This window comes from Macrotis lagotis, chromosome 7 (assembly GCF_037893015.1).
Source record: "Macrotis lagotis isolate mMagLag1 chromosome 7, bilby.v1.9.chrom.fasta, whole genome shotgun sequence".
NCBI lineage: Eukaryota > Metazoa > Chordata > Mammalia > Peramelemorphia > Peramelidae > Macrotis > Macrotis lagotis.
This window is the reverse complement of record NC_133664.1, coordinates 46,598,132-46,620,858: the sequence shown is the minus strand read 5'-3', so window position 1 is coordinate 46,620,858 and position 22,727 is coordinate 46,598,132. Positions and strand designations below refer to the sequence as shown.

General features: G+C 39.5%; 1 protein-coding gene across 1 annotated transcript in view; it reads left to right on the top strand.

Moving 5' to 3' along the window:
• Window positions 1-22,727, top strand: part of LOC141494563 (uncharacterized) — a 68,296-nt gene that overhangs the window by 2,470 nt on the left and 43,099 nt on the right. The window contains exons 2-6 of the mRNA XM_074195901.1: window positions 147-425; window positions 2,802-3,080; window positions 10,249-10,527; window positions 18,839-19,141; window positions 20,351-20,629. Of these exons, the coding sequence (XP_074052002.1) occupies window positions 147-425; window positions 2,802-3,080; window positions 10,249-10,527; window positions 18,839-19,141; window positions 20,351-20,629 (1,419 nt within the window). The remainder of the gene's footprint in view (window positions 1-146; window positions 426-2,801; window positions 3,081-10,248; window positions 10,528-18,838; window positions 19,142-20,350; window positions 20,630-22,727) is intronic.

Below are 22,727 nucleotides of genomic sequence, written 5' to 3'. Positions count from 1 at the left end.
CTCCTCTCAGCCATGGGACAGCCAGCCTGGACCATTTTTTGAGACAGCACTTTGCACCTAAGTCCAAGGACAGGTCATTTCATTTTTCCTACCAGGGTCCACTAGTTCAGGGCTGAGCCCACTCCTCCCATACCTCTCTCCCACAGATCTCAATGATCCCTCCATCACCATGGATGAGTTCAAGGCCCAGATGGTAAGCAGACTGGACAAACTGTCACAGTTCCAGCTGTCAGTATTCAAGTCTGACTTGAGTGACTGGAATTACCTGACGGGGCCCAGAATCACAGAGCAGGACCTAGAGTCAGCCTCCACATCCTCAGCTCTGGCCAATCTGCTGTTGATGCATCTCAGCAAATACAGGGCTCCCCGATTCTTATTCCTGGTTTTCCTGGATATGCAACGTCTGGACCTGGCAGCTGAATGGGGTAAGATGACACTGTATAGACAAATTTCCTCTCCTCTTGGGTGGGGGAAGAGTTATGCCATCCAGACTTCCCTTGGGCCTATACTCTCCTATCCTCACAATGTACCCCATAACAATAATCGGATTTAGCTTTCACTGGGTTCTTTAAATCATCTTATTTGTGATAGCTCTCCAGGAAGCTAAACTACTGCTCTAGGTTTTCTTAGCTCCATTTTACAGATAAAAAAGGAGGTTAAAAGGTTAGATGACTTGTCTATTTATGGTCACAAGGCTAGTTAGCTAGCAGGCCAGTTTATTTTTCAGGGCAAGTGAGAGTCAGATGCAAATTTGGAATACAGAGCTTTACCAGTTGTCACACAGATAGAAAAAAATGGAGAGCGTTTAAAAATATCTGAGCATACATTGACATTTGAAGATTCAGTTAAAAATATTAGAACTTGAAAGAACCAGGAGGTACAGGAAGCCAGATGGGGAAAGTGATGCTTATAGAGGCAACTTGACTTGCCCGAAGTTACTTAGCTAGTAAGTGGTGAGCTAAGAGGTATTCTGATTTCTAATCCAGAGCTGTTTAGAGAGTATCATAGTGCCCAAGTGTGGGAACCAAAAATATCAAGAGATTGAAAATTCATTTTGATGGCTCCATAAAAGGTTATCAGGGGTTATTTCCCCATCTGCCTTTCAAAAGTTCAATACATATCTTGTATTGAACATACCTGAGATTTCCTTGTTTCAGCTGTAAGCTGAAAGAGGTTAAAATCTAACCGATCTTTCAGTATTTTAGGATCATGGGCATGAAAGGTCTCCCACAATACATGATCTAGCTTGGTTCTTTCTACTCTGTAGCAATAAACACTTTCCATCTTGAGGAACTTTTAACAATAACTATCTGTCATAGCAGCAAAGACATATATTGAGGGGTCAGCTAGGTGGCGCAGTGGATAGAACACCTGGAGCCCTGGAGTCAGGAGGATCTGAGTTCAAATATGACCTCAGACACTTAATATTTACCTATCTGGGTGACCTTGGGCAAGCCACTTAACCCCATTGCCTTGCAAAATCCCACACAAAAAAGACATATTTAGGTGTGGGGAATCCACCTGGACCATGATTGAATCCATGGAAGCTAATGATGTTTCCAGATGAGAAAAGGGGGGAAGGGTGTCATCCAGCAAAGAGAAGAGCTCCCAGTGAAAATCCTGAGAATGTTTTAATTTTCTTGAGGATAGGAAAGGTCACTGTTTTCTTTTGTAATAACTCCCATGCTTGTTCCTAAGCTGTTCAAGTCCAAGTCCATTGTAGATACTTACTGGAGCCTGGTATTTTAGAAAACACACTATCAGGAAGGGCTTGTGGTCTTATAGATGGATAGACAGAATATTTATTTGGTACTTACTCTGTGCTAGGGACTATGATAGTGACCAAGATATAACTAATAGGAAAAAAAGGTAACCCCTACCTTTAAAGAGCTTCCATTCTAATGAGGGGAATAGAGTTGACAGGAAAGTTAATAAGTTTAAAGGAGCTGAAAGGGATAAAAGTCAGAGGAATGGAATTTTAGCAACACTTTGCCTCTTTGGAGAGTTAAGTCTGGCTTAAGAAGAAAAGTAGCAGGAAAGGAGTTGAGCTGCCATATCCCATAATGTGCCCAAAATAATTTTCCCAAAATAATTTTTTTCCAGAGAAAAAAGAATGGATGACTTCCAAGGATGTGGGTACTGGGACAACTATGATGATGCAAGAAGTTGAAGATAGCAGGAAAAAACTTATTTTCTAAATTACTGTGTGACTGCAAATATATAGCAAGCTGACTGGTTCATTGAGTTAGGATTTGAAGATTCTGAGGTATTAGGGAATAAATAATGGCCTGACTCATTCTGCAGATTTGTCCCAAAGCCTCAGCATTATATTGGGTGAGAAATACTGTACTTTAGAATGAGAGAGTAGGTGTGATGGAGAGGGAGAGATGGGAAGAGGTGAGAAAGAGGATGGAGCAAGGTAGGAGGAGTGAGGAGTGAGAAGAGAGGAGAAAGGAGAGCAGAGGAAGCAAGGAGAGAGGAAAAGGTGGGGAGAAAAGTTGAAAAAAAAAGAAATGGATGAGAGGGTAGGGAGGAGATTCAGGGAAAGACAGAAAAAGAGAGAGACAAAGAGATAGAGTCAGATAGAGCCAGTGAGATGGACTCAGTAGAAACCTGGACCATGTAAAGGACAGACCCTCAGAGGAAAGCAGAGGTGAGAAGCCAATGTAGACTCTTCATCTGTATCTTTTATCCAGGCAGCTCTGTGCTCTTTAGGCCATGAGCATGTCATTTCACTTTTGCCATACTGTCAGCTAATTCGTGGTTTTGCCCAAACCCTCTCCCCTACCTTTCTCTACCAGCTCCCTATGCTATCTCTCCCTTTCCAAACCTGGAGAAGGCCCAGGTGATGAGCACATTGGACAAGCTAACCCAGGCCCAACTGAAACTATTCAAAGTTTATCTGATTTACTGGAATTACCTGATGGGGTTCAGAATCACAGAGCAGGATCTGCAGTCGGCCTCCACATCCTCCACCTTGGTTGATCTGCTGCTGAAGGTATATGGCAAGACTGGGAGCCGCATGCTCTTAATTGGGAAGATCCTGGAAAGAAAACGTCTGGACCTGGTAGCTGACTGGGGTAAGGTCCTTCTTTTGGAGGGGAGGGGGTGCTGCCTTCCAGGTTTCCCTTGCACCAATACCGTTCTATGACCATTATCCATCCCTTAAGAATAATCAGGTTTGGCTTTCGCTATCTTCTTATTTGGGAGCCCCAATAGCTGCCTGGTAAGCCAAACTACTGCTCCAAGTTTTCTTAGTCCCATTTCATAGAACAAACTGAGTTTTAGGGGTCAGGTGACTTGCCCATCAATGGTCATGAGACTAGTTAGCAACCAGCTAATTTTCATAGTAAGTGACAGTCAGATGCAGGTTTAGAATCCAGAGCTTTATATATCCCCCACCCTCATGCTGCCTGATTCCCAGTTATCATCCAGATAGAAAAGATGGAGAGAGCTTTAAAAGAGCAGGAGCTTAAATTGGCATTGGAAACATTGCTAAAATGTTTAGAACTTGAAACAGCCAGGAGATACAGGAAGTCAGATGGGGAAATTAAAGCTAATGGAGGTTATTTGACTTGTCCACAGTCACTTGAGGTGTTCTGACTTTTAACCCAGGTCCCCTTTTGATTACTATGACACTAACATGTTGAGACCAAAAAATCAATACGTTGAAAATTCATTTTGATAGCTCCTTATTCAGGGGACATCTCCCCACCTTGTTTCAATAGGTCTTTACTGAGATTCCCTTTGTTTAGCTCTGTGCTAAGTAGGGTAGCAGATATCTTAAGGGGTTTATAATGTATCTGATCCTTGAAGTTTATCCCTAACCTTTTCGGATCATTGACCTGAAAATTCTTTAACATTTCATTCTATTTGTAACAGAACAATTTATGTGAGGCATTGTTGAGCTTTGAAAATGTTAAGATTTGAGAGTGTTTCTGGGTAGTCTCTAAAGTCTTAAGTTTTCTCTAAAACAAAACTATGGCATTTATTAACGCACACACAGCCTCCTGGCTCTACCTCAGAAAAGCAGAGTGGACTTCGTCCATGCCAAGAATATTGGTCACTGAGGCAAAGTTGGGTGGTGATGCAACCAACCTGGGGGCTAGACTCCTTTGAAGGAGCAACCCATTAATGGAAAAAGACAAGACTTTTTAAAGGGTCAGTATACCTTTATTTTCAACAGGCAGAACAGGGAGTAGTTTGTTTCTATGAGGGGGCCACGTAACCATGGGGGACTGTATATGTGGTTACCTATGGTTACCCATGGAAAAGCCCACTTAATGGGGTATTAACATATGATAATGACATTGTAATTATTTTGAGTTTCTCACGAGTTCATCAGAAGGACAACATAGAATGGTAGTTTGCATGGGCTGCCCTATGGAAAGTCCCCTCTGTGATTTATGGTCCAGGGCTGGGGCTAACAGCCTATTTGTGTTGTTTTGTCTTGTCACTGGCTGGCCTAGATGGGAGTTAGGGCAAGGTATGCTTGCTATTCTCTTTTAATGGGGCCCTAGGAGGAAGTCAGGAAACTTGGGTTGGGATATGAACTCTAGGACCCCATCAGCATCTATTATATGTGTGAGGCATAAACTATGACTATAGAGTCATTAGAATGTAAACTCCTTGAGGGCAGGGGTTCTATTCTATTATGTCTTTGGTACTCAGCACATGGCTTGGCCCACAGCAAGTGCTTTCTGTTTGTTGACCATAAGAAAGGACTTTGACAACATGGATAATCCCTGCCAGCTTGCTTCATTCATTTAGTATGTATGTGCAAGGGACTGGGATTACAGTGCTAAAATCAATTTAACTCTTGCCTTCAAGGAGCTTACGTCCTAGGGGAAATAATATAGACACAGAAAATGAAATAAAAATATATAAAAAGTCATTTATGAAAGAATACTAAGAAGTTGGGGATAGAACGGGAAGAGATGGTGTTATTCAGGGGGCGTTTCCCCACTCCTGCCTCTCCATACCAAATCAACAAATGAGATTCACTTAGATCAGCTAAGGAAGATAGGACTTCTATTAAGCAGAAGTGTTGATTAGACTTGGGGCGGGGGAAGCCTGTGCCAAGATCCAGAGAGGAATCTTGTGTAAGCAGCAAGCGAGTCAATGTGGCTGTAATATAGAATGATAGTATTATTGTTTTCATTTTTGTGTGAATTTACAGCCTCAGATGGCCAGACTTGCCTGTGATCATCCAGTGAAGAATTGCCAGTGGTGGAATTCAAATTGAGTTTTTCCTGACTCCAAGTTCAGTTATCTAGGCAGTGAATCATCCTGTACCTTGGTTTAGCATTTGGGTTGTACTTCAAAAATATAGAAATGCAGTAGAAGAGAAGAAGGAGGGAAGATATCTCAAACTGAGGTAGCAGCATGGGAAACAGCCAGGAATACTTGCAGAGAAGAGCCCAACTAATGTAGTCAGCATCCAAGCCATAGAGGTAGGAGATGAAACTGGAAAGGTGATAGATTGTGGAAGACAACTATCTCCAAACTCAGATCAGAGTTTATGGATACGTTGCTTTTTTGAGGATTACCGTTAAGAATTATTGGGGCATCTAGGTGGCACAGTGGATAGAGCACCAGCCCTGGAGTCAGCAGGACCTGAGGTCAAATTCGACCTCAGGCACTTAATAATTACCTAGCTGTGTGACCTTGGGCAAGTCACTTAACCCCATTGCCTTGAAAAAAATAAACAAAAAAAGTTATCACCAGGTCTAGGCAGAAACATCTTTGTTTATGAACATGTTGCTGACCTGTGTGAGCATTCTCAGTTAGTGTGTCAGGCTCTAAAGGAGACTGCTTCAGGACCCTGAGATCAGTCCCACAGCATTGTGGGATCCTCCAGTCACTGTTTGATGAAAGGAGTCAGAGAAACCATGTCCCCTTATTCAGCAGCTCACATTTTCAAAGCACTAACTGGTTTACAGGGGAACTTTTCTAAAAAGAACACTGATAATACAAAAATTAATCTTTCTGTTTGACAGGGCTCTTAGCCAAGGTCTAAACTTAAGAAGAAAAATTTGTATTTAGGTTAAACTTAAAAGTACATTTAGGCTATAATCATTCTGTGCCTGCTTGTCCCAAGTTTGTAGTTGCTAAAAGTATTTCCAAGAATGCCACTTGAACTTAGGTATTTTCATTACAAACATGCCATTTCCACTCCAGACTTTAGACTTTCTCAGTGTGAAATGCTATTGGATAAGTGGAATTAGTCAACCTAACTTTGTCAGATTATACATGGGAGAAGAGCTAATTCTTGCTCTCTTTGATCCCAGAGAACAAAACAGGAACTTCAGGGTGAGAGTCACAAAAAAAAGTCAATATAGGTTCAATGTTAGGGGAAATTTCCTAACAATAAGAATTTTCCCAAATGGCATAAAGGGCCTCAACTTCCCTCATTGGGGGCAGAGGTGAGGTATCCTCTTTGGGGGGAAGCTAGACCTTATATCAGGGATAGTTTAGAAGGAGATTCTTGTTCAGGTTGGGATTGTACCAGATGCTGTCTAGTTCTGCAGTTTTCAAAAATGGTTAAGTCTGGGTTTGGCATATGAGAAAAACAGTTAAGTGAACATTAGGCCCTGAGCCTAATTAGGAATCCAATTGGGAGGTGAAAACCATTTACTAGGAATCTTATTTTCCCTTTTATGAACTGTTATATTGATAGAACTTTATTGTCCCTTCCCTTCCTCAACTTTACTGGAGAGGGGATAATACTTGTAGGTTCTTGTAGCTCTATAACAAAAAAACACTTTCCATCTTAAGGAACTCTAAATAGCATCTGTCATGGCAGCAAAGACATATATGTATATCTGGGAGTCATCTACATCTGGACCATGATTAAATTAATGGAAGCTAATGAAATTACCAGAGAGAGAAAAGGAGCTGTACTGGGGTGGGGGTCATCTAGCAATCAGAGAGGGAACAGAGAGAGAATAGCTTCCAGTGAAGAGCATGAGGAGGTTTAAGCTTCTTGAGGACAGAAAGGTCACAGTTTCTTTTTATTTATTTATTTATTTATTTATTTATTTAAGGTAATGGGGTTAAGTGACTTACCCAAGGTCACACAGCTAGGCAATTATTAAGTGTCTGAGACCAGATTTGAATTCAGGTACTCCTGACTCTACAGCAGTGCTCTATCCACTGCACCACTTAGCTGCTCCTACAGTTTTCTTTTTTAATAACTCCCATGCTTGTTCCTAAGCTGTTCAAGTCTGAGTCCATTGCAAATACTTACTGGAGCCTTGGTACTAAAGAAGACCCACTATCAGGAAGGGTTTGTGGCTTTGTGGATGAATAGATAAAATATTTATTTAGTATTTAGTCTGTCCTAAGCACTATGATAAGCGTCCAATATTCTGTCCTATTTGAAGCAAAAAAAAAAAAAGATCCAAAAGATCCACTTCAAAGAGCTTCCTTTCCAATGAGGGGAATGGGGGTGCCAGAAGAGTCAATACATACAAGGGAGCTGGAAGGGAGAAAAGTCTGGAGAACAAGGAATGGAATTGGGAATGAACCTATTGGTCCGGATCTGGATCCAGGTCTCACAAATCAGAAGAGAGGGCTGTGGGACAGAAGCTTTACTAGGGTGAGGTTTCCAAAGGAAGGAAAAGAGAAATGATTGGCAGTGCATCTACAGTTTGCCTCTTTGTAGAATTAACTCTGGTTCTAGGAGTCAAACAGCTGAAAAAGGACTGAACTGCCATCACCCATCTCACTATTTCTTTTTTCCTTTCTAATAAGTCAGACTGTAGCCATCAAGGATCCAATTCTGCTGCCATTCTGCTTTCCAAACTGAGCCTAGCTGGAATTCCCAGTGAATTGTTCAGCCCTCAGCTTTTCTTGTAGCTGTTTCTACATCTGACATTATATTATATTGTTTCCGGAGCCTGAGATCTGTATTGCTTATAAAATACTTGAAGAACATTTTTATATTTGAAAAGAACATTTTATTTGGAAGAACACTAATATTTGGATGAAGGAATAGTCATCTGAAAGATTAGTCTGTTAATTACCTTAATCTCTCATTCAGCTGCTTCTATTCATGGTCTTTGGAGGTCTAATGACATGGCAGGACCAAGGGGAGGTGTTCCTTGGGGGCTGAAAAATACCAATTTGGACTTGATTTTCTGCAAAGAGGATAACTTGAACATCTGACTTTGTGTCCTAAATCCTCTAAGACAGAGAGAACCTGCTACAAATGGAAAGAATGGTGGCTATGCAGTCAGGAAATCTGGGGCAGAATAATTTTTATGGTACCCTTGATCTAGCACTGAAAGGCACTATAGTTGAGCTTGCTTATTTGACAAATGGGCAAACAGTCTAAAGAATATCAATTGACTTTGCCCCAGGCCTCAAAGGTAACAGAGGACACAGGTGAAATTTAAACACATGTCTTTTGAAAGCAGAGTTGAATGGTCTTTCCAAGATACTGCACTGCTTTCCTCAAGGAGCTTATGAAAAAACTGAATAATGAACCCCACTACTTGCCTCAGAGTGTAGTGAAGAAAGTTCTATCCCAACTGCTATTTTAAAGATTTATTTCCCTTTAACTTTATAATTCTCTTCTTTCCAAGATTACAGGCCCCCTTACAAGTTTTTTGATAGTTATTGTAACCAGGATGTTCATCACCTTGCAACCACCCTGAGGATGAATGAGACATATCCTCATCAAAAAGGCATCCAAAACACCCAATCCTCACCCAGACTCAGGGCCATTTTGAAAAGGTGGAACTTTCCAGATTCTGTATTCTATTTTATAGAATAGAAATCCAAGTACCTAGATGGAGACTTAAATTAAAAGTGGAATAACATGAGATCTCTTGCAGATCATCCAGAGAAAAGTGATCTGACTGGTAGATAATATTCAGTTTAGATACTAATGAAACATTAGGTTGGGAGGAAACACATTTTAGAAAGCTTTCAATGCCAGAATGAGGAGTTTAAACTTTATGAGCCAAAGGATGAATATTTGGTATCATAGAATAGTCTTATACTCACATTTTTACTCATTTTAAAGATGAAACCTAGAGAGATTAAGTAATTTGCCCTGGGTCATCGAGGTATTTTTGGAGGCTGTGGGATTAAGTGAATTGCCCAGCATCCCACAGTCAAGAGGTGCTTGAGGTTGAATTCAGGGATTTAAACTGGAGGGTCAGCGTTATATTCTTTCACCTCATTGTCCCTTCAGGTATTCTTTCAAACCTAGGGTCCTCTCCAAATTCCTGTATGTGACTCTTTCAGAGGCTATGGGACATGAGAGGTCATTTCTACTTTTGGATCTCCTTTGTTCAGGGCATACCTTGATGACACTGGTGAGCACCATTTGCCTGTTTTATGACTCATTTCACGATATTTGTTCATATCCTCTAAAACATTTTGGGATTTTAGTTTGGAAATCTGTCACCTTGTGCTATAAGTTCTTCTAAAATGTATTTCTTTCCAATAAAAAACATGGAATTCCATTTAGGAAGGTGGGTACTTGGGACAAATAAGATGACGATATCAATAGTCTTGGGATAGCCAGGTGGTTCAGTGGATAGAGCACGGGCCCTGGAGTCAGGGGCACCTGAGTTCAAAATTGGTCTCAGACACTTAATAATTACCTAGCTGTGTGACCTTGGGCAAGTCACTTAACCCCATTGCCTTAAATTAAAAAGATATCAGTAATCTTAAAATTAAACTTGAAAAAATCTTAATTTTTAAAAATATTGTATGACCACAAGTATAAAGCAAGCTGAGTGGCTGGTTTAGTTAGGACTTGAAGAGGGGGTCAAATTTGGGAAAATTCAGCAAATTGAGGGAACAAGTCAATGGCCAGATCAACGACAGGAATTCATTCTGAAGATTTGTCCCAAATTCTCACTACTAGAAGGGGTTAGAAATCCTGTACTTCAGAATGAGAGATGGAGGACAGGGGAGTGTGAATGTAGAAGAGGAGAGAAGGAGAGAGAGGAAAGAAAGGAGGGCAGAGGAGAGGAAAGGGTGAGGAGAACAGCAGAGAAAGAGAAACAGGAGAGGGGATGGAGAGACAGAGAAAGTAGAAGCAGGACCCCTGGATAGAACAGACCCCCCCCCCCCCCCCCCCCCCGAGGAAAGCAGAGGTGAGAAGCCCTCAGAAGGCCAACCTGGATGCTTTCTGCTCCCTAGGGTTATGAGCAGGCCATCTCATTATCTTTACTGCTGTCAGCCAGTTTGAGCTTTTACCCTTACCTTCTCCCCACCTCTCTCCACCAGCTCCAGATCCTCTCTCCCCCACCTTGGACAGCTTCAAGACCCAGGTGGTGAATACACTGGACAAGCTGACCGAGGCCCAGCTGAAACAGATCAAGAATCATCTGATTGGCTGGGCTTACCAAATGGGGGAAAGAATCAAAAGGTTGGACCTTCAACTGGCCTCCACGCCCTCCACCTTGGCAGATCTGCTGCTGAAGGCATACAGCAGGACCGGGACCCGTTGGCTCTTACTCTTCATGAATCATGATGTGAACCCTATGTACCTGGAAGCTGAGGAAGGTAAGATGGGGCCACACAGGTAGAGCTTCCCTTCTCTTGGGGGATCCTGTCCTCTAGGCTTCCCTTTCACCAACACCCTCCTAACCCTCACTCTCATAAGAATAATCAGCCATGACTTTCACTGAACTCTTTAAATTGCTTTATTTGTGAACCTCATTAGCTCCCAAGTAAGCTAAGCTTCTGCTGTAGGTATTCTCAGTTCCATTTTACAGAGAACAAACGGAGGCTTAGAGGTTAGGTGAAGTACTTTTTATGGTCATGAGGCTAGTTAACTAGCAGGCCAACTTAATTTGCACAGCTAGTGAGAGTCAGAATCACCTTTGGAATCCAGAGTTTTACACTATCACCTTGCTGCCTAACTGCCAGCTGTTGCCCAGATAGAAAAGATGGAGTTAAAAAGTTCTGGGGTCTAGTTGGCATTTGAAGATTCGGTTAAAAAGATTAGAACCTGAAACAACCAGGAGGTCCAGGCCGCCAGATGAAGAAACTGATACTCTCAGAGGTTACTTCATTTGTCCCATGTCACTTATCTAGTAAGTGGGGAGCTAGGACCAGACCTGAAGTCCTCTGACTTTTAATCCAGGACCCATGTTACAATACCAAGATGCCCGTGTATGTAGACTAAAAACATGAAGTTTTTGATAACTTCATTTGACATGTCCCCATCCCTTTTCAATTCCAAAACAACACGTCTTTACTAGATCCCCCTTGATAAGCTATAAATTAAGCAGGGGGGTTGAAAGTTGAAAGAGTTTATACCTACCTGAGCCTCTGATCCCTAGGTCCCTAATTTTTTGGAATGAAAGATCACCAACAATTCATTTTAAAGCTGATTGTGATGGAACAATGTGTGGCATAAAAACTGAATTCCAAAACTCCATAGAGTTTTTGATGTGTGGTGACCCCTATAGAATGTAAGCTGCTTGAGTGCAAGGGCTATGTTCTGGCCTCGATTTATAGCTTTCCTTCTCAGCATGTAACTTGGTCCTTGACAAGTGCTTCCTGCTTGTTACCATAAGGAAGGACTTTGACAACATAAATGGTCCCTGACAGTTTGCTTCATTCATTCAGTATGTGTGTGTGTGTGTGTGCACACACTAGGGGTGGAGATTTAAAGTTGAAACCATTTCAGCTCTTGCCTTCAAGGGAAGACTATAAAGAGACAGAAAAATGAAATAAAAATATATGCTGTCATTTCTAAGAGAACACTAATAAACAGGTGATCAGGATGGGAAGAGATAGTATTATTAAGGGGACTATTCCCTCCTGCCCTGTCTCAACCCCAGTGCAAAAAAGCAAAAACTCAAAGGAGGCAGAGTCATATATAAGAGCAAAGCAGAACAGTGTAGCTCTAATACAGTGGTGGATATTAAAGTTATTATTGTATTTCTTTTACATGTGAAGAAACCAAATCTCAAGGCAAGGGCTTGTCTTTGGTTTCCCAGCTAATAATCTCTAGTGGTAGGATTCAAAATGAGTTTTTCTCGCTATAAGTCCATAGTTATCTAATGTTGTCTTCCTTCCATTTAGATCTGATTCTTCTCTTACAATATGTTCAAAATCAATCAACATTTAGCATGGTTATAAATACAGAGCTTATATCAGATTGCTTTCTGTGGGGGGGGAGGAAAAATTATAAAACTCAAAACCTTGCACAAAATAAAAAAGATTGGGAGACTTCCAGGGTAGAGATAAGATAGCAACCATGAGGCTAGCATGCTCCTGGAACTTTTCCCTACACAAAACTCAAAAATGCCTCTGCACTGACATTAAAGCTACAGATACCATATAAAAAGACAAGATCCAAAGAAGTTCAGCATCATGGAGAATCTTCAGTGAAGGTCTGTTCCTCTGGGGAAAGGGGGAAAGTAAAGCCCAGCTAGGCAGGAGAATGGGAAAGCCAGTGGGAGGCTTGCAATACAGTGCAGTCCAAGTCTCAACAGCTTGACAACAAGCTTAGATCTGGCAGCTATATAGCAAGCAGGAAGGAATCCAACCCCAAACAAAGTCTGAACTCTGGGAACAGTGGTGCAAAAACCTGGAAACAAAACTCCACAAAGGCAAGACCTATACTGCACAGACAACATCTTGGCCAATGACAGGTCAGAGAGCAGACCATAGCACCAGGATAAAAAAAACTTGGGTCAATATTCCCTATAATCCAGGATGAGAGCTCAGACATTTCGATATGAGCAAAAAAACTAAAAATACTCACTATAGAAAGCTACTTTGCAGATGAAGATGATAACAATGCAATATTAGAAGAAGAAATCGGTGAAAAATTACTTACAGGGGAAGATTTAAAAGCATCTATGAATTGAACACAAATCCAAAAGCTCATAGAAGAGTTTAAAAAAGAATTTAAAAACCAAAGAAGAGAGGAAGAAAAAAATGGAAAAAAGGCATGAAAGTCATGTAGGAAAATTATGAAAAATTGACCAAAGCATTCAAATCTTTTTAAAGTAAAAATAAGCAATTGGAAAAAGAATATAACTCTTCAAAAAATAAAATCCACTAACTGGAAAAGGAAACACAAAATCTAGTTGAAAAAATAAGACCCTAAAAACTAGAATTGCCCAAATAGAAACCAATAAATCTCTAAGACTAAAAGATTCCATCGAGCAAATTAAAAAGCCTGGAAAAAATGAAGAAAATGTAAGTTGCCTTTTAGGGGGAAAAAAATACCTAGAAAATAAGATCATGAAGAGATAATTTACAAATCATTGGACAACCAGAAAGCCTAGATAAAAAAAACAAAAAAGAACCTGGAAAACATCTTGGAGGAAATTATCAGTGAAAACTGTCCAAATCTGTTAGAGCAACAAAGCAAAATAGGCATTGAAAGAATACACAGAACTCCTCCAGAAAGAAAACACAGGATAAAAACGCCAAGGGCTATCAGAGCCAAATTCCAGAAGTCTCAAATAAAGGACAAAAATACTTGAAGCAGCAAAAGAAGGAAGCAATTTATATGCAAAGGAAGCACAGCTAGGTGTATACAGGACTTCTTAGCTTTAATATTGAAGGACCAGAGAACTTGGAATGCCATATATCAGAGGGCAAAGAGCTTTGGATAATAACCCAGAATTTACTACCCTGCAAAATTCAGCATACACGCTCAGGGGGAAAAAATGGATGTCCAATGAAATAGAGGACTTCAAAAATTACCTGAAAAAGACCAGAACTGAACTGAGAATTCAATCACCAGATACACCAATCAAGAGATGCATAAAAAGGTAAAAGAAAAAGGGAAGGAAAAAACAAAAACAAATGTTAGTCAAGACCATCAAATTGTTTACAATCCAATTAGAAAAGATATAACACTTGTAACTCTAGAGAACTGTATTTCTTTTGGGATGGATAAAGGTTTGAATAATAATTGAAAAGATTAGATTTAGAGGATGTTGCTATGGTTGGTTCTTGTCTTTCCATTGACAAGGACCAAGATGACATCACTATTTTTGAGATAAAAAGCCCAGGGGTTTAGAAAGTAGGTGGTGTTTACTCTAAACTTGTGTCTTAGTTTTCTTTGACCTACCTTAATTCTGTATAACTAACAAGCACTTTCTCTGATGAGGGCATCATCTATGCTAGACAGTCCTGAGCTGGTGTCTCCCATGCCTTACAATCAATTGTAAAGTTCTTAAGAGAGACCTTTGGAATATCTCAGTACCTAGAGCCTTTTAGCAACAGAGGGTGAGAACCTACTTGGAAGGGTAGGACTTAATCCAAACTTCAGTAACAAGGGTTTAAATACCTGGGCTGGGGAACTAAAGGAGGGAGTGTGGGAGAGTATGCTTGGGGCTAGGCAAATTGTTCCTGGAATGATTTTACTTTTATGACACTTTGGTTCATGAGGTTTGTGTGCCTTTGTAGGGTGCTTGAAAAGGGGAAAATGTATAAAATGATTATAATTTAATGTTCAGGATGCTTGAGAAATGTATTTCTAATGAGACAGAAGAGGGGAGAGTGCTTAGTGACTGAGGCAATGTTGCTTATCAAATAATCAATCTGTGATTATATTTTGATTGATAGTACTTTGAGCTTATCAGGCAATCAAGCAATCATTCAAGCTTTGATTGATGAACCACGATTGATGGTACTTGATTGATAAATAACACTCGGTGAAGAGGCACAAAGATCTATTATATTATAGGGAAAGAAAGAAGAGTGTAAACTCTGAGTAAATCCTATTCAATAGATTTGGCCCCAAAGAGGGAATAAGATACATTCCTACTTGGGTTTAAAAACTGCTACTCTATAAAGAAAAGGTGGGGGAAGGGAAAGAAAAGGGAATAAGGGACTGATAAAAGGGAAGGTGAAGGTATAAGTGAAAATAAACTGAAAGTTAAATTCTAAAAAAAAGGGAATAAAATTTTGGTGAGAGGAATGAGGAAAGTTAAAAGAAAAATATAAATGGGGAAAGATATCATGGAGGAAAACACAGAATTAATAATCTTAACTATAAATGTCTTAACTTCCATAAGCAGATGGGGTAGCTAGGTGGCCCAGTGGATAGAGACCTGGAGTCAGGAGTACCTGAATTCAAATCTGGCTTCAGACACTTAATTATCTAGCTGTGTAGCCTTGGGTAAGCCACTTAACCCCTTTGCCTAGCTAAAACCTTAAAAAAACAGAAGCAGATAGCAGAATAGATTAAAAACCAGAATCCTACAATATGTTGTTTATAAGAAACACATTTGAAGCAGAGAGATACACATATAGTAAAGGTAAAAGGGTGGAACAAAATATATTATGCTTTAGCTGAAGTAAAAAAAATCAGGGATAGCTATCCCAATCTCAGATAAAGGAAAAAGCAAAAATTTATCTCATTAAACAGGATAAGGAGGGAAACTACATTTTCTTAAAAGGCACCATAGAGGGGCAGCTAGATGGTACAGTAGATAGAGCACAGGACCTGAGTTCAAATGCGACCTCAGACACTTAATAACTGCCTAGCTGGGTGACCTTGGGCAATTAATCACTTAACTCCATTGCCTTAAATAAATAAAAATTTTAAAAATATTCAAAAAAATGGCATCATAGGAAATAAAACTATATCATTATTAAATATGTAGGCTCCCAGTGGTATAGCATCCAAATTTCTAGAGGAAAAGTTGAGTGAATTACAAAGATATAGACAGCAAAACTTTAATAATGAAGGACTTTAACTGCCCTCTCTCAGAACTAGGTAAATTTAGCCACAAAATAAATAAGAAGGAAGTTAAGAAGGTGAATAAAATCTTAGAAAACTTAGATATGATAGACCTCTGGAGAAAACTTAATGGGAATAGAAAAGAATATACCTTTTACTCTGCAGTGCATGGCACCTATATCAAAATTGACCATATACTAAGTATAAAGACCTTATAGTCAAATACAGAAAGTCAGAAATAATAAATGCATACTTTTAAGACCATGATGCAATATAAATTACATATAATGAAGGGTCATGGAAAGATAAAACAAAAATTAATTGGAAACTAAATAATTTTAAATTAGTGGAGCAAACAGTGAATCATAGAAATAATCAATAATTATATCCAAGGGGGCAGCTAGGTGGCATAGTGGATAAAGCACCGGCCCTGGAGTCAGGAGTACCTGGGTTCAAATCCGGTCTCAGACACTTAATGGTTACCTAGTTGTGTGGCCTTGGGCAAGCCACTTAACCCTGTTTGCCTTGCAAAAAGCTAAAAAAAATAATTATATCCAAGAAAATGATAAGACTGAGATACCATACCAAAATTTATGGGATGCAATCAAGGCAGTTTTGAGGAGAAATTGTATATCTCTAAATGCTTATTTGCAAAAAATAAAGAGATCAATGGATTGGCTATGCAACTAAAAAAACCTAGAAAAAGAACAAATTAAAGATTCCCCAATTAAAAACCAAATTAGTAATTCTGAAAATCAAGAGATTAATAAAATTGAAAACAAGAAAATCATTGATCTAATAAATAAGACTGAGTTGGTTTCAATGAAATAAATCCATAAAAATATGAAAAACTTTGGTAAATCTGATAAATAAAAGAAATAAAAATAAAAGAAAGATGACCAAATTACTGGTTTCAAAACTGAAAAGGGTGAACAAACAACCAATGAGGAGGAAATTAAAGAGATAATTCAGAGCTATTTTGACAAACTGCCAATAAATTTGATAACCTGAGTGAAATGAATGAATTTTTACAAAAATACAAATGGTCCAAATTAACAGAGGAGGAAATAGAATACTTAAATAACCTCATTTCAGAAAAAAAGAAATTGAAGTAACTATCAATAAACTCCCTAAGAAGAAATTCCAAGTCCAGATAGATTTGCAAGTGAATTCAACCAAACATTTTAGGAACAACTAACTCCTATTCTACATAAACTATTTTAAAAAATAGGAGAAGAAGGAGTTCTGCCAAATTCCTTTTATGACACCAATATGGTTATAATACCCAATACAGGAAAAACCAAAACAAAGAAAATTACAGATCAATCTCCCTAATGAACATTGATAAAAAAAATCTTAAATAAAATTTTAGCAAAGAGATTATAGCAAGTTATTACTAGGATAATACACCATGATCAGGTAGGATTTATACCAGATAGACAGGGATGGTTCAATATTAGGAAAATACTGAACATAATTAAACATAGCAATAGCAAAACCAAGAGAAATCATATGATTGTCTCAATAGATGCTGGAAAAAACCTTTGATAAAATACAACATCCATTCCTATTAAAAACACTTAGCAACTATGGGGAAAATGGAGTTTTCCTTACAATAATAAGTAGTATTTATCTAAAATATCAACAAATATATATGTAATGGGAATAAATTCAAAGCATTTCCAATAAGATTGGGGTGAATGAAGGATGCCCTTGATCACCGTTACTATTCAATATAGTATTAGAAATGTTAGCTTTAGCAATAAGAGAAGAAAAAGAAATTGAAGGAATCAGAATTGACAGTAAGGAAGCAAAGCTTTCACTCTTTGCAAACTATATGATGATATACTGAGAGAACCCAAGAAAATCATCTAAAAAATCCTTGAAAAAATGAACAAATTCAGCAAAGTAGCAGGATATAAAATAGATCCACATAAATCATCAACATTTCTATATATGAACAACACAACCCAAGAGCAAGGGATATAAAGAGAAATTCCATTTAAAGTAACTGCAGACAATATTAAATATTTGGGAATCTACCTCCCAAGGCAAACCCAGAAATTCTATGAACACAATTGCAAAGCTCTTCTCACCCAAATAAAGTCAGATCTAAACAATTGGGGAAATGTCAATTGTTCATGGTTAGGGCAAGCTAATGTAATAAAAATGACAATTCCAGCCAAAATTAAATTATTCAGTGTCATATTAATCAAATAACCAAAAAATGAAAAAATGCAAAGGAAGCTGGCCCAGCTATACCAGATCTAAAACTATACTATAAAGTATTGTCATCAAAACTGTCTGGTATTGGTTAGGAAACAGAGAAATGGACCAATGGATTAGGATAGGTACAAAAGAGACAGTAGTGAAAGACTTTAGTAAACTACTGTTTGGCAAACTCAAATATATTACTTTGGGGATAAGAACTCGCTATTTGACAAAAATTGTAGAGAAAACTGGAAAACAGTATGGCAAAAACTGGGCATAGACTCACATCTCATACCCTATTACCAAAATGAGGACAAAATGAGGACAGATTTAGACATAAAGGGCAATACCATAGACTATTGAACAGATCAAGAAATACTCTGTGCAATCTATGGAAAGGGTAGAAATTTATATTCAGGTATTCTTTTCAAATGATAATTCAAGTCCAGAGTCTCTCCTAATTCCTGAAAGTACACCTTTCAAAGGGTATGGAACCTCAGAGGTCATCTCCCAAATTTGAAACTCCTTTGCACAGATGTCATTGGTAACCTACATTTGTCTGTTTTATGCCTCACTTTATGATATTAGTTAATTTTGTCTATTGCATTCTTGAATAGGATTTTGTAATAGAATTACCTTGTGTTATGAGTTCTTGAAAAATATTTTTTCCAGTAAAAAAAATGCCTTTCAGGGATTGTCTGAGATGCCTTTCAGGAAGGTGGATACTTGGAACAACTATGATAGTACAAGAAGCTGAAGATATCATTAAAAAATCATTTTTAAAAATTCCATGTGACCAAAAGTGTAAAGTAATCTGAGTGGTTGGTTTTGTTAGGATCTGAAGAGTGGATCAAATTTAGATATTATGAGAGATTAGGGAATAATTCAATGGCCAGATTAATAACAATAATTCATTTTGAAGATTTGTCCCACTCTCACCCACAGACTCCAGAAGTCCCACTGACAACTCCAAAGGCACTTTTTTCCCAGTCACAGCCTGGCCTTCCTATTCCAAGGAGGAGTTGAAGAATCTGGATGAGGTGACAGAGGCCAATCTGAATGAGCTCCCCTTTTTCAAGAGACACTTTGGGGAGGAGTCCCAAATCAGGGATCAGAACCTGGAAAAGGCATCAAAGACCACCTCACTGGGGGATCAGCCACCGAAGTCTTTTGGCAGGACCTTGACTTTCTGGGACTTTTTGCGTATGTTCCCGCCAGTGACAAATATGGCCCTGGATACCAATTCTGGTAAGGTAGCATTGCATCATCAAAGGCTGGGAAGGGATGTCCCCTCCCCCAATCCCCAGGCTTCCCTTGCAATAACACCTCCTACCCCTACCCAGCTCCCCCATAATTATAATCTCCCCCTTTGACTGTCCCTGATCCTCTAAATCATCTCATTTGAGCTCTCCATTTGACCCTTGCTCAACTAAGATACTACTCAGGGTATTCTCAGATCTAGTTTACAGACTAACACATTGAGGCTTAGAGGTTAAATGTCTCACCTGTATATGGTCACAAGGCTGCTGAACTAGCAGGCCAGTTTAATTTGTACAGTTAATGGGAGTCATATCTGCCTCTCTCTGTTAGAAAGGATGGAGAGAGTTTAAAAAGAGGAGTTTAAAAATAGGAGCCAAGATTGGCATTTGGAGCATCAGTTGAAATGACAGAGACCTTGGGGGAGGATTCTGGGAAGATGGCTAATTAGAAATTCCAGATTTTTCCCACAAACTAGTCAAAAAAGAAATGAATTCTCACTTTCTGGATATTTGGGGGAGTACTAGGGACAACTATGATTCTAAGGTGAAGATATTAGTAAATTTTATTTTTAAAAATTGTTGTGTGGCCACAATCATAAAAGAAGTTGAGAGGTTGGTTGTTAGGATTTGAAGAGTGGGTAAAATTTAGATATTTTGGGATTGGGGATTCATTCTACAAATTTGTCCCAAACTTTCCATGATATAAAGGTTAGTAATACTGTACTTTAGAATGAAAGATAGAGGAGGGATGGGTATAGAGGAGAGTGGAGAGGAAAAGACTTGAGAGGGAGAGAAAGGGGAGGTAAACAAAAGGGAGGGGAAAAAAAAGGGATGGAGAGATGAAGGAGAGAGAGAGGAGAAGAGAGGAGGGTAGAGAAGAGGAAGAGGGAGAAAGGAAAAAGATGGTGAGAAAAGACAAGAAAGAGAAGGGGAAAGAGAAAGTGCTGACCCATGGACAGGACAGACCCACAGGGGAAAGCAGAGGGGGAAAAGTGAAAAAATCCCTGGGAGGCCTTTTCTATCCTGTGGTTGGTTCCCTGCAGGCTCTATCCTCTAACCAACCATGGTACAGTCAACTTGGACCCTTTTTTTGAGATAGCGCTTAGCATCTAAGTGCAAGGGCAGGCCATTTCATGTTCCCCACCAGGGTCCATCAGTTCAGGACTGAGCCCAGTCCTCCCATACCTCTCTCCCACAGAGATGAATGAGCCTTCCACCACCATGGATGAGTTTAAGACCCAGGTGGTAAGCAGACTGGACAAATTGTCCCAATCCCAGTTGAGAAAGTTCAGGTCTGACTTGACTGACTGGAATTACACAATGGAGCCAAGAATCAGTGAGCAGGACCTGGTGTTCGCCGCCACATCCTCATCCCTGGCCGATCTGCTGCTGATGCAACTTGGCAAATACAGGACTCCCTCATTCTTACTCATGGTTTTCCTGGATATGCAACGTCTGGACCTGGTAGCTGAATGGGGTAAGATGATGCTGCATAGTCAAAACTCCCCTCCTCCTGGGTGGGGGGGGATGTATCATCAAGACTTCCCTTGCACCTATACCCTCCCATCCCCACAACCTGCCCCCATGACAATAATCAGATTTAACCTCCACTGAGTTCTTTAAATAATCTTATTGGTGAGTCCCAGTAGATCCCTAGGAAGCTAAGCTACTGCTCTAGGTTTTCTTAGACTCCATTTTACAGATGAACAAACAGAGGTTAAGAGGTTAGATGACTTGTCTATGGTCACAGGGCTAGTTAGCTAGCAGGCCAGCTTATTTTGCAAGTGAGAGTCAGTTGAAAATTTGGAATACAGAGCATAAAATTACCCCATCACCTTACCAGTTGTCACACAAATAGAAAATATGGAGAAGTTTAAAAAAATATCTGGGTATACATTGACATTTGGAGATTCAGGTAAAAAAGATTAGAACTTGAAAGAACCAGGAGCTACAGGAAGTCAGAAGGGAAGTGATGTTTATGGAGGTAATTTAACTTGACCAAGATCACCTATCTAGGAAGTAAGGAGCTAGGGCCAGATCTGAGGTATTCTGACTTCTAATCCAGGGCCCTTTTTAGAATAGCACAGTGCCCTAGTGTGAGAAATATCAATAGATCAAAGATTCATTTTGATTCCTCCATAAAAGGTTATTCAGGGTACATCTCCCCTCCTCCCTTTCAGATTCCCTTTGAGCTAGGCAGGATGCTAGATACCCGAAGGAGTTTATAATCTAACTTATCCTTAGAGATCATTGGCATGAAAGGTCTCCAACAATACATGATTCAGTTAAGTTCTTCTCACTCTGTAGCAATAAAGACTATCTTGAGGAACTTTAAACAACTCTTGTCATGGCAGCAAAGATATGTATGTAGATCTGGGAGTCATCTACATCAGGATCATTATTTAATCCATGGTAGCTAATGCAGTGACCAGATGAGAAAAGCAATCAGAGAGGGAGGAAAGAGAAGAGGAGAAGAGCTTCCAGAGAAGGGTCTGAGGAGGGTTTTCAGATTCTTGGGGACCAAATTCCAAAGTCTAATTTCAGAATGTGGTAGCATATTAACAAATATAATGCAAAGAGGCATAAAACTAGCAAATGTAGCTCATCAGTATCTTCAAGGGATGCTCTGTGCAAAGGAGATCCAAATTTAGAGATGACCTCTCAGGTCTCTTATCCCAGGAATTTGGGAGAAGATTTGGGTTTGAATTCTCAGTTGAAAATAATTCTTGAAGGGATAACTAAGTGCCACAATAGAGGACTAGCCCTACCAAACTAGAGAACTTGAGTTAAAATCCTTAAATTCAAAGCTTAACCTCAACACCACCAGCCTGTAATTCCTTCCTACTTTACAATTCCTGTTTATCACAGATCACAATGCCCATACAATTTTTTTTTTTGGACAGTTGTGGCCAGAAAGTTCATCACCTTGCAGCCACCCTGAGTTTAAGGCATCCAACAGAACCATTCACCTGCTCAGACTTGGAACCTTTTTGAGTGGGCTGAACCTTCTGGGCCTGTATTTCAATAGAATAGAATCTCAAGAACCTGGGGGAAATTTCAATTAAAGGTGGAAGCAGGTGCATGAGATCTCTTGCAGACTGTCTACAGAAAACTTTATGGAAGGTCTTAAATGGCAGTTTGAAGAGTTAAGACTTTATTCTATGAGGCACTGAATAGTTATTAGGCATCAAATAATAGTCCTGTACACTTCTAAAATTTATTTTGAAGTTGAAATGCAAATAGATTGAATGATTTGCCCTAGGTCACAGAGGACCTTTCTTTGGAGGTAGTGGAGTTAAGTGACTTGTCTAGGATCATACAACTAGTAAATGATTGAGGTGCAATATGAATTCAAGGATTTGAACTCAGGGCCTCTGGACTAGAGAGCGAGTCCTCTAGTTTTTGTTTGTTTTTGTTTTTGCAAGGCAACGGGTTAAGTGACTTTCCCAAGATTACACAGCTAGGTAATTATTAAGTGTCTAAGGCCAGATTTGAACTCAGGCCCTCTTGACTCCAGGGCCAGTGCTCTATCCCATGCACCACCTAGCTACATCTAGTCCTCTATCTATTGTGTC